The sequence below is a fragment of the Poecilia latipinna genome, unplaced genomic scaffold, assembly GCF_001443285.1.
Source record: "Poecilia latipinna isolate Pla-1442-1.1 unplaced genomic scaffold, P_latipinna-1.0 Scaffold889, whole genome shotgun sequence".
Taxonomy (NCBI): domain Eukaryota; kingdom Metazoa; phylum Chordata; class Actinopteri; order Cyprinodontiformes; family Poeciliidae; genus Poecilia; species Poecilia latipinna.
In genome coordinates, this window is record NW_015113505.1 from 271,717 (window position 1) to 284,666 (window position 12,950).

Consider the following 12,950-nt stretch of genomic DNA (forward strand, 5'->3'; position numbering starts at 1 on the left):
TATTCTTTTTGGGTGAAAAACCGGAAAAAAAACGTCCCCAAAAAAAAAAAAAAAAAAAAAAACTGGAACTGCAGCAAAAAGTCATTCAACAAAGTTTTGACCAACGGGAGATGAAAACATGTGCATGCCACACTTTTTAGATTTTTATTTGTAAAGCCTGTAAAAACAAAAAAATATTTTTTGTTTTTACAAACAAAAAATTATGTACTGCTTTTGTTGTTGGTCTGTCACATAAAACCACAAAGCAAAACAATGAGGGCTGTGGTTGTAAAGTGATAAGCAAATGAAAACGTTCAAGAGGTTTGAAAACTTTTGTAAGGCACTGTAAAGTGATGATGTTAAGAATAATCCTTCTGACGGATTTAAATGTCCGCTGATTAAAACCAGCACTAACATTTGATTACTGTGCTGCTTTTTGGAGCAGAAAAAAACTTTCATTAAGCCTTTCCCTTGAATTCAAAAGTCTGTAAGGCCTTAATTACCGCTCTGATATTTCGTCATAGCTGGGATTAGCATGGATGATGAATGGCAATGCACAGATCCAAAAGTGCACTGATTAGAAAATGGAAACAAGCTTTTAATACAGTTTGTTTCCTATTTTCTCACAAAATTCAACATCTTCCAAGTGCACCTTGCGAGGAGAGGGGTGGGTCGCTTGAAAGTTAGAAATATTTCTCAAGGAATGCTGTGCTGCAACCAGCCAAAATCAACTTCCGCTCCATTCTGGATATTAGCTCATTTTCACCAAATGGCCCTCTGGAAAGTCATGTTGGAGGACGGGGTGTGGCGGGTCCTTCTGTAACCCGCTCTGTGTAATCAGGACTACAAGATTATTGCCTGGTTCCTTATCTTTCTAAACACACAGAGGTGGGCTGAGATTGTATCAGCAGCGCTTGGGGGAAATTAACCAATAGCTAAACACCACTAAAGCACCAATAGGGGCGAATACTAAAATACAGAAGGGAAAATATTTACAGTACAAGTATCGAAGAAAAGGGCCATGCTCAGTTTCAACAAGAAGGTTTCCATAAATTGTAAAGCTCTATGATTACAATAACATTAATCAGTGCTTTGGCACCATTGTTTGGCAGCTGCAGATGACTGTTTGCATTCTGACAACCATCAGTTCCTTAATACTCCCGTTACAGCAGAGGTGAAGGAGCGCTGGCACCCACAGTGCTCCCACTCAGGATGCACTGAACAGCTGCGAGGCCAGTAAAAACAAACTCACGCCGGGCGATAAGAAAAACTTGGTGACAACCCCAAAGAGCCGTTCGCCCGCATTGGTGAACCCCTGTGCAACCTGACGGGATTGACGTCTATACATTAGGCTCCTTTATCAATTCAATAACAATACATCAGATTTCCTTCCTTTCGTGTTGCAAGTCATGGAGAGGAGGTTTCCATGTTGATTGTCTGCGTTGTTGAAACTGAGCAAGAAGGCAACATTAACACACATCTTCCAACTTCATAATCCATAATGGCCATAACATGTACATCCAAACAAACAAAAAAAAGTTTCATAAAACAGGAAAATGTGTGGTTCCTTATCTTTCTAAATATAAATGTCTAAGGCTTACCTGGTTTTGGAGGCTTTCCTCCTTGCCCTATTGGGGAAAAACATAAGCATGGTTTTTGTGAACTGCATAAAATCTTCGGTACAAAAATATTTTATTCTGCCAATGCAGACAATTCACAAGTTGATTTAGTTTGTTTACAACTTTGATGAAAATTTATGGCCTGTTTGCAGGCCATAAATCCAACATCATACCTGCTGGCAGGCCTCCGTAGCTAAGGCCGCCCGTTCCGACTCCTCCTGGTACCAAACCGCCGGTCCCAGCACCTCGGCCTCCACCGCCATAACCTCCTAGTGTTGCAATCAGAATCACACATGTGCTTGTTTGATATGCATGCTGAATTTTACATATCACAATGAGAAAAATTCTATCTGACTTAACTATTCTGAAGAGAGCAACCGTCTTGCTCTGAGCATGTTAACAGGATATGCGGTATTCTTTATTCATGCAGTCTGTCAGGAACTATGACCCGTAGGTCAGGATGTCTGACCTGGCAACACCCAGAAAAACGTGTTTATAGACAGTAGCGTTGGAAGCCGTCCACTAAAGGAAAATGACCATCAGGGTTTAGGTTTTCTTTGGAAGTCCTGAAACAGCAGACTGGCACCAGGTGGGGAAAAAAGACTGCAGCTATTGCGACTCCAAAAGCAAAAATTTGGGTTTAAGAGAAATCTGGAGAAGGGCTTTTGGTTGACCTCAAGAAAGTTCTGGGGAAAACTGTTGAACGACTCAGAAAGGGAAAGCAGGGTCCAGCTAAGGGTCAGTATTGTTTATGGCAGCAACTGTTGATGCTGACAGGCATTATTCTTAGGTAATGGAAGGAGCACCTTTAGGATCTTCTCAATTCGGTCATAAGATCCTTCTCAGAGGAGGCAGAACTTGATACTTAGTTGTAGTTGTACTCGGAAGTGGGAAATTACGACTTCCCAGTCGGGAAAAATCAACTGGAACGCCCTCCAAAGTTGGATTTCCCACTGGGAAACTGGGCGCAACTCCAACTAACCCCAGTTACGGCTTGTTTTAAGGTCGACTTCATGTTTCAATATGGCCGCTCCTCGCAACAACAGTAGTAAGATATGGTGGAAACATGCCTGTTTTACAAGACGCACATGTAACAGTGCCTCTAACGTTAATGTTAATGTAACGCTTACATCTCTAAGCTTAACAAATCAATGACGTTCAGAAGCTCAGAATCAATGAAGCTCAGAAGACTGCGTAGTCTCTGGGCGTCGCCATGTTGAAATTTCGACTTCTCAACTAGAAGGCTGTTACCTTAGGTCTGACGTCAAACCCAACTCCGAGTGAAGACTTCCCAGGTAACTGGACCATAGTGTGAGCACTCAGGAGAAAACCTCTTAAGTCTTTTGCCATTGAGCAGGTTGCAAGTTCATTAAAAAGCTTCCGAGTGGAAAAGCCAATTCCGATGGAGTGACGAGCCTTGTGTTTTTAAACACATACTAGTCCTAAACGTAGCGTCAACTACGAACCAGCCAAATTTGCAGTACCGTAATTCTGCCATACTTTACGCTAACTGAAAAATTCCAACGGTTTCTGAAAGGAGAGACGTTGCGCTTTCCAGACAATATTTGGTTATTACGGTAATTTCGCCCCCGGGGAGTGACATTAATCTGAGGGGCACTCTTTTATTAGACGGAGTTATATCTAGCGAAAATAACTCGCTAGATATTGAAAGTTCCAGTTGTTATTGATAAATGGGCAAATATATTTACTCACAGGACATTTAAAGAACTGCGTACAATTAAAATAAGCAAATTTATCCAGGCGGAGATTTTAAATTTAGGACAGTAAGGGTTGGGAAGGGGGACCTTAAAGTGTTTTCATAAACATAATGACGTCTACTCAGGCATCCAAAATGCTGCTTTTAAAACCTTGTATCACTTTCTAGTTGGTGGTTATTTGCATCTTGAGTCATTTATAGTAAAGACAGACTTGTCATTGGTCCTTAATAGTGTTCTAAAGAAAGCATATTGCAAAATGAATGTTTCTTTGCATCATTTTGAGTTGAGAGAGTAATCTACCATTGCTAAGATCAATCAATGTCTTGAAAAAAACTCTTTAAAACTTGACAAAAGTAAACTATCCTTTTAGCACAGTAGTTGTCTGTGGATGCTTGATTTATTCTCTAACACTGCAGTAAATTAGTTGTAGATTCTCACTCAGTATAAGAAGTAAATCTAAGGTACTCTGTGATCTGAACAAACCACTGACTGCTAACAGGACCTCTTCTCTTCACAGCAGCTAACTGTTCCACCTTGTGTTTGTTTAACTGCTGAATGTTCCAACAAACATAAAGATGTCAAATGTTCAAAGGTCACAGCAGTCTTCCTGCAGCCGTAGCTTTAATATTTTTGGCTTTAAAAAGCTGCACAGGGTCAAACTTGTTCAGCAAATGGGAGCTGAAGGCTGGCCAGCATTATGAATACAGAGTGCGACCTGCTGCTAAATTGAGCCGTGCTTCAGACTTGTGAGTGATAGATGTGTGAAGTGACAAGCAGCAGACAGAATGTGTGCGGCTTTGCAGCAAGCCCAGTGGAAGCATTGACCACTTCGTCATCAAAAATAATGAGAACAAAGAAAAGCATATTTAGAACACCTCATAAAATCCGCATCTTTACATTTTAACTCATCTAAATTACTAAAAAATAATTGTTTGATATTGTAAATATCCTGAACCCAAAGACTCTTCCACTTACCTCCAGGTTTTGCTGGTTTATAGCCTGCAGGACCACCTCCAGCTGACCCTGTAAGAGTCACAGATTCAAGTTTAAAATTTATTTGGAACAAAAACTAAATACAGACATTTATTTTGGGTTTACTATCTTCAACCATCAAATTATTTAATGTCATCCAACTCAACAGGGATTTAGAAAATTAAATCAGCTGCAAACGTGTTGTACCTCATGTTTTCTCCTCTACAGTAGTTTAATAGCCCACTAAAGACAGATTAGTTTGCTGGAGTTGTTTTCGGTTACCTGGAAAATATCCAGTCCCTGGCAAAGGAGCGCCTGGTCTATATCCAGTACCAGGTGGCACATACACACCTGCAACACACATTGGGGAAAAAAGAACAACAAAAAAAACTTTTTAATCATCTGTGTGTCAGAATGAAACTTTATCAGGCAGTCACCATTTCTCATTTTCCCCTTTTCCATTCTAATAGCTTTTATTTCTAAACAAGAATCCCATTTATTAGGCAAACATTCTCAAACACATTCATCAGCCTGGAAACCGAGCAGAACCACGAATATCTGTCCTTGATGATCACATCTGGGGCTCATCACAGCTGTGATGAAGTGCACGGCGAAAGGTGAAAGCTGCTGGAGTCAGAGCGAAAGCAGAACTTCATGGATTTCCAGAAGAGTCCTGTTGAATTGTTCTCATACTGATGAGGCACCGCAGCTTTGGGTCGAGGAATTTGCAGCAGCACCCCGTCAACCCCCACCTGCGTCATCCCCCACAGCTTTGTCTCTGGCTGGAACTGCTCAGATGTTCGCTCCGGACTCTAGACATGATGGGCTCATGTGTGCAACAAACACCAAGAGCACAAGAACCTCGGTTTTTTTTTTTTTTTTTTTTTTTTTTGCAAAGAGGATTAAAAAGAATTACAGGTTGTTCTGGGACAAATAACAACTAAATCCGATGGGACGGGTGAGCTAATGCCTAAATTACAAAAGTATACTCTGAAAATGCTGGTTCGTATCAAAAAACACAATGCAATTGAGAGAGCTGGGGCAGTCGGACCACAGTGATTATGCCTAATGGCTCTTACATGTGGTAGGAGACCAATTAATTTAAACCACATGTCAAAGACGTTCATGTGTTTATTAGGGAAGACTGTGTGAACTCAGTCCTTCACACTGGCTGTGGCCGTTAGGAGAAGAGCATTACAAGGCATTACTGTCTGGTCTACCAGCAGGGATATTTATGATACCTAAAAAAACGTAAAATCTACACAGTTTGATGAACTGGATTCCTGCTTTAGTACATTTAAATCCAGGATGGCTATGAGTCTTTCACTAATGAGAAGTGTAATGTACCTTCGGTTAGTGCCATGATGAAATCCCACTTTGCTTTATTGGACAGCTAAAGCTCAGGAAATGAAAAGAAAGTGCAATTGAAAAGGCATTCAACATGAAAACCAATGAGCCATCTTCTATGGTGTGTGAAGACGTGTTTTTATAATGAATTAATAAAAATGTAGAAAGGATGAAACTCTATAAATCACTGTCAGCCTTTCCAATACTTTACAAAGCCAGCATGTAAAATTAAAACCCTTTTTCTGAAACGGAAACAAGCCTTTTGGATTCATAACCGGCAAGACGGAAAGATAGTTCCATATATCGGTGACGATGTAACAGCATTGTCTATGACTGAAGAGAAAAAAAATTATTTTCTTGATAAAACATGTTAACAGGATGAGTGGTCATGTGTCAGTCGACAGAAAAATGAAAATGTGAGTGCTTCTGCATGAACAGGAAGCATGGGGAAGCTCCATGAAAGCAAATGCTCCCACATACTTCATTGGAAGAGACTCAGTCGACTTAATCCAGACGGCGTGACGAAAACTGCATCATTTTTATTCACAGAGAGGCATCTATCTGCCAAAGTCCGCACCGGGCCTGGGTTGAACTACAAGGCACATCTTTGTGCAAAGAGCTGTGTGACTGGTCAGAAGTTTGTTGCTATGATTTATGTGGAAATGCGCTCAGATTGCAATGCTGATGTCTCAGTTTAACCAGTCTGCTTCCACTGTCTGGTGTTTGAATCCACAGGGGGGGGGGGGGTGAATACTTTTTGAGGAACGATTGTTATGCCAAGTTTTTACAAGACTTCGCTACATAACTTCAAAGACCGTCAAATGGCTAAAAAAAAAAAAAAAAAAAACACGCCTGGGGGAAAAGTGTGGCGCTCTCTCAGTGACCGTTTTGTAAGAGTGAAACGGAGGACGCAGGGAGGAAGTAGGAACCCTGCTGGATAGGAGCCTGACGTCCCCCAGGTGGCCTGCTCCATGTGTGCTGGTGACTTTATACCCTGAGCAGCACTTTGGCTAGCTGTTAATGTCTTAAAATGTACTATGTAAAATATCTTGCACTTCTCAGTACAAAGCATCAGCTGATGTATATTGTGTTACATCAATATCTGGTCTCTTAAAACTAATTTACTGTTTATCCTCAATAATAACATACGGTAGGGTCAACTCATTTTTTCTTATTCCTCATGATTCATACGAGGAAGCGAACGTTTGCTAGAAGATGCCATTCAAGTATTTACTCTTCCCTCCACCGCAGGTGCAGCATTAGCAGAAAGCTACGTTACTGTGGGTCAGTTTTGCCGTCACAAGTAAAATATGGATCGAACATATGCAGAGGAAAGTGAGACTTACAATCATTGCATGGCTCATTAATACGAAGTATTCTGGTGACAGATAGATGAAGTGCTGCCCCCCATGGGCAACAGAGTAACAGCGCTGGTCAGAACTGACGCCGATGTTGCAACATCTAGCCTGACCACTGCCAGAATTTTAGTGTTTTGAACGGTTTTTGTCACAGTTGTTCACTATTGTCATAAATTACAGGCACACTGGGCTCGCCGCAATGTGCTCAGAGAACATTTTCTTCCGACTTCTTGCTTCCCACTTGAGAAAATTGCTTTCTCAAATCTGAGCTGCAGGCTTTTCTATCACTCCTTATGTCTTGGGCGGACTTTGTGATACGGGTTGATCCCGAGTTAAGCAATGGAAGCACAGCATCATCACTCTTGGGCACCTTTTAGCTTTTGTTTTTTTTTTTTAAACTTTGTTTATTTTAAAATAAAATCTTGATCTCTGTCATTGAGCTAATGTAACTTTAATAAGCTATAAGCCGCAAAATTATACAGAAAAACTGATATATGCCCCATGCTGGGATGCCACTCAAATGTGCTGATCCACCAACGGTCTTTCGTAAATTGAAAGAACAACAATATTCCTTTATACAAAGCAAATCTGTGGTCACAATCTAATCGGAAGGACATCTGCTCGTGATCACGAACAAAATCTTTTCTTCAGCAGGGAGCCAAAGAGGGCTTACAGTCAGCCTGATTACGTTGAAACCGGGAGAATGTGGCTTCTCTGAATAGACGTGTTAATGGCAACAGTTACAGTGACAGCTGTGCATGATTTCATGAATGAGCAAATAATTTAGAAGATCAGAGAGCTAAACAATGGCGGAGCTGCTCAAATTTCCCGTGGTTTGGCCTTGCAGCACTGACCAAAAAGAGCTGAAAATCCTGCAGACTAAAAAACTGAAACTACAACAATAAATGTAACATCTGTGAGAAATGTAATATCTGTGTTTATGAGCATCTGACATTTTGTCCTTTCGAATAGATCATATATAGTCATTAACTGACGAAGGGTGTGGAGTGATTGTTCTCATTTTCGCTCCTTCGTTTTACATTCAAAAGAAGGATTTCCTGTCTTGGCAGGAAAGTGGAAACTTCGAGTCTGTGAGCAGCACTTTTTCCTCTAGCTTAAAACCCATATCTTGCTTCTGGTGCATTCTTACAGAGTGCATGAAGTTCACAAAGATGGCAAACGCTGACTTTTGCCAGGAGAAGAATTTTTTAAAAACTGCCTCCTGATCATTTTAATTCAAGTCACCGTCCACCGCCTGCATTCCTGGAGAACTCGACCAGGTCATGGGAATAAGCTGGAATGTGGTTCAGGGGGTAAAATTATCCAGGAAAAGAGATCAGATGAGGCTGAATTTATGCAGGAGTTAACTCAGGTCAAGAGTTTACTGTTTGTACTGTTTGAGTTGTAGCTAAGTTTGACAACTAGAAAGCTACGCAAGTAAGAGAGCAAAATGACTTGAGTCAGGCACTTTTTATTATTGCAATTTCACACATCTAAAATAATACACAAGTCTAAACCAAGTTACTTCATTCAGTTTGTTGTAAAACCAAATTTAGGAACAAGTGCTCTCGACTCTAATGATATTAAAAAGCTACTGATTTAGATAATTTCTAAATAGAGATGAAGTTCGCCATAAAATAAATTCTGCCCAGCTGTATGCATGTTTAATCCTGATCAATGCCGTGTTTTAAACGTCACAGTGGAAAACAGAGGGGTGATGTGTTTATCATCTGTTTAGCTGGCAAAATAATTTAGCATTAAAAAACAGATGATTTACTACAAAGTCTAACCGGGAACATTTATTCTGTGTGGATTTTGTTTTATGGATAATAGCGGTTGTTGCACCCAAAACTAATGACTGAACATTAAAATGTTTGGAAATTTTAAGTCAGAAAACTTGTTTTGTTTTCGGATCAAACTAAAGCCAATGATGTGTTTTTCCATAGTACCTCCCATGTTAACAGCGATTTTTACAACCGTTCTTTGTGTGTTTTAGTTCATTTACAACAACCTGGTGAGTAATTTGACATTTCCCCGATCCCTGTGCTGTGGTTGTTTAATGCCTGGCTGCTAGGGATGACAATTACCTTTCCTGTAGGGGCACAAAACAAATTAAAGTGGGTGCAAGAGAGATATACATGGAGAAATGAAGACAGATGGTGGTGTTTTGCTTGAATAAACAGTTTACATAACATGATCATAACGGACAATTTGGTAAATTTTGAGGGAAATTGCTGTGAAATGTTTTTATCACTTATTCAGGTTCGGCAACAAAGCTTCTCACACCATTGAATTGAATACATGTGCAAGAAAATCACAAACCTGTAGCCCATTGGAGTTCACATGTATGCAGAAATGTGAAAAAGATGTTTTGCCCTCTCAGTTTTTTTTGTTTGTTTTTGTTAATTTGTAAAAGTTTCGGATCAAACTAGTTTTAAAATACCGTTAAGGGAAATAAAGATGCCCATACCAATCTGACCCTAAGTAAAAAAAAAAAATAAAAATTAAATATGTGATTAACCACATTTTTTGGGTTCAGTTCCTTTAGCCACACCATGTCCAAACTACAAAACTACATGGCCTGTTCAATCAAAAATAATCTAAAATAGGGCAGTGCAACAACACGAAGTAATCTAAAGAAAATCTTAAAATCCAAGACCTTCATGCACTGATCTACAGAAATTGAAGAACAGACAAAAAACAAAGTCACTGACTGTTATTGTTCTGGAGGAAGTGAGAAAACATGGAACAGTCATAAATCTTCCCCATGAGTGGGTGTAAAAATCTCTCCAAAATTATTTGGGAGGTTTGCTCCCCGTTGCCTCTGGCATGAAACTGACGCAGCGGATCAGAAACAGAACACCATCCAGACAGGTTCAGAATAGGATTCTATAAAAGTCATTTCGATGCGATTGCCCCTTGCGTTCAGGAAACTCTTCAGGGATATCTCACTATCGGCCAATTGGCCGCTGAATGAAAACCTTTCCTCCTTAGCCCTTACTGCTTTCTCTCTAGCAGATGCACTGTTTTCCAATCTCTATCTTTCCAGCTGATTTTGTGCTAAAAAAAATTCATTCAGGATTCTGAAGCAGATACGGATTGTTCTTAGTCTCCCTCATTTCTTCATCCATCCTCACATTTTTCAGAGCACAGCATTAAACCTGGCACAATGGATGTAATGTTTAAGCACTGGTTAAATGATGGCATAACTGTTATTAAGGATCTGCACATTAGTAATCACTTCCCCTACTTCATGCAACTCCAATCAAAATTTGGTCTCCCTTTGAGCCACTTTTTCAGATACTTGCAGGTTTGTGATTCCGTCAGGCAGCACTTCCCTCACTTTGAAACCCAACCTGAGCAGAACAGCTTTTATGAGCTTGTAAAAAAAAGCCCCTTACCTCTAAAAAGCTAATTTCTCATTTTGTTAATCGTTTCAGTTCAACCCCACATTCTAAACACATAAAAGAGGCTTGGACTTCCGATAGGTGAGATTTCAGATGAGTCTGTCAAGAATTAAAGTCTGATCCATCAATTCTAGACTGCAACCTATTCAATTCAAAGTTATCCATTGGCTGCACTTTTCCAAATCTAAACTTTTTCTCTGTGTCTCACCAACTTGTGGCAAATATAAACCAGATGATGGGACTCTGGTCCATCTGTTTTGCTCCTGCCCTAAACTTATGGACTTCTGGTGCAAGACATTTCGATTTTATGGAAATGTCCATGGCAGACATCTGACTCCTGATTTGATAGTTCTGTGTTGCTCTAAATTTTCTCTTACTCTCCCCATGTCTGTACAGCAAGCTCTTATGTAACAAAGTGGTTTATCGTGAGGGAATGGAAATCCTCTAACCCGTTCTTACTTCAAAAAATGTTTTAATGACATGGTTTCCTGTATTTATCTTGAAGAGATTCAATACTCTTTGTCAGACAACCATCATAAGTTTCTTAATGTTTGGTGTCCTTTCAATAGATATGAAGAAAGAAATGGGATAAAATGATTGACCATTTGGATTTGGTTTTTATTGTTATTGTCATTATCATATTTCTTTTTACTTGCATTGTTTTATGGTGCACTGTTTGAAACACATTGTTTCCTGAACTGCCTGTTGCCCCCTTCGACTCTCTCTTGGGCTCGATTAAGCACTCTGGACAGAAAAGTTTGGATTTTTATCCTCTTTTATCACTAAGCCAGCAGGCTGACAGACTGTTTTGACAGTTTGGTCTCGTTTTTATTCATTTATTTGTTTATGTTGTATTGTTTTTTGTCTGCCTTGGTTATTTAATTCAGAGAAATTATGAATAAAGTATAAAAAAGAAGAAAGAAAAAGAAAATATCAGTATCATCCCAGTAGTCAAACATGGCCGTGGTCATGGGAAGCTCTGGGGCAGCTCAGCTGCTTCAGGACTTGGAAGACTTTCTGATGCATTGGAAATGATGAACTCTGCCAAAATCCAGCTTATTCAGAATGTCCCAGCAACACCATTCGAGACCTTAAGCTTAAGCACCACTTGGATTATTCACCAGGACAAAGGTCCAAAGCACAGCAGAAACTCAACCCTTGAATGACATAAAAGAAAAGCGAAGTGAAGTGAAATTTTTGTGGTGGCTTAGTGTGTCTGGATTTCAATGTGGTTAAAATGCTGATATGAACATAAAAAATGAATTCATGGTGAACTGCCACCATACCCCACACCGCGAATGAATGAAAACAGTTATGAAACAAAAAAGAAAAAGGAAAAAAGTGGGTTAAAGTTCTTCCAAAGCGATATAAAAGCTTTATTCCCAGTTATCCTAAGCTCTTTATGGTCGATTTTTCTGCCAAACGGTGTCACAATCAGTTATAAGATTTCAATGACAATTACTTTTTTCTCATATGATTGGTTTGGATAGCTTTGTTCCTTAACTTTAATCAGCATTTGAAATCTACATTTTGTGTTTACTAACCTTGTTTGTGTCTCACATTAAACATGCAATGCATATGTGGCACATAGGTCATGTTGACGAAGTAGTCGAGGTAAATTAATACTACTGCTTTGTGCTTTTGTGTGTGTGTGTTATTTACTAGTTGTGTCGCAGTTTGATGTGGTTGCGAAGGGGATCAGTATCGCTCCGTCGTTGCTAGGAGACGAAGGTTGTGGAACAGATGTTTTTTGGCAGAGGGCTGTGTAGCGATCCTGCTAACGGATTACTTTGGCTGCGTTCACATTGCAGCCTGAAATGACCCAATTCCGATTTTTTTGTCAAATCGATTTTTATTATTATTATTTTATTATTATTATTATTATTATTATTATTTATTTATTTTTTTGTTTTTTTTTTTTTTGTGTCGTGACCGTTCACACTGCCAGTAAATGCGACCTGTATGTGTTCTCCAGTGTGAATAGGCAAACGACCTGAAAGTGTCCTGCATGCGCACTAGAGGGCGCAATAGCGTCAGCGTTCTCAGTGTTCTGCCAACCGCCATAAAAAGAAGAAGTGCTCAGTGTTCGCGGAAGTAAACATGGAGGAGGCTAACGGTGGAGCTTAGCTTACACATTTGAAGTTGTTGTCCAACCGGAGCAGCATATTAACAACTTAATCCTCCGTCGTAGTTGTTTTTCTCCCGCTTGCGCGTATTATGACGCAGAATAATGACATTTGTCGATTATAAGTGACGTTCAGGTCGGATGAATGCGACGTTAGGTGGCATTTGAATTGGACACGTATCGGATATGCAATTGGCCTGGGTCGCATTCGAAAAGAATCTCCACTGTGCTGTTCAGACTGTCATGAAAAGATCGGATACAGGTCGCATTACTCATTGGATCGGTGCAGCCGATCCGATGTACAGTGCATTTAGGTAACCATGCTAGTACCAGACTCGGCAAAGCCGACCTACTGTCACTTTTATACTATTTACATAGCAAGGATGAAGCAAGAACATGTCAAATGCATCTCACAAAATAAATTT

At 39.9% G+C, this 12,950-nt stretch overlaps 1 protein-coding gene across 1 annotated transcript in view; it reads right to left on the reverse strand.

Annotated features, from left to right (window-relative positions):
* elna (elastin a) overlaps positions 1-12,950 on the reverse strand; it is a 73,209-nt gene that overhangs the window by 55,271 nt on the left and 4,988 nt on the right. Inside the window, exons 2-5 of the mRNA XM_015048520.1 lie at positions 4,571-4,639; positions 4,292-4,339; positions 1,772-1,873; positions 1,581-1,607 (exon numbers count right to left, since the gene is read on the reverse strand). Of these exons, the coding sequence (XP_014904006.1) occupies positions 1,581-1,607; positions 1,772-1,873; positions 4,292-4,339; positions 4,571-4,639 (246 nt within the window). The remainder of the gene's footprint in view (positions 1-1,580; positions 1,608-1,771; positions 1,874-4,291; positions 4,340-4,570; positions 4,640-12,950) is intronic.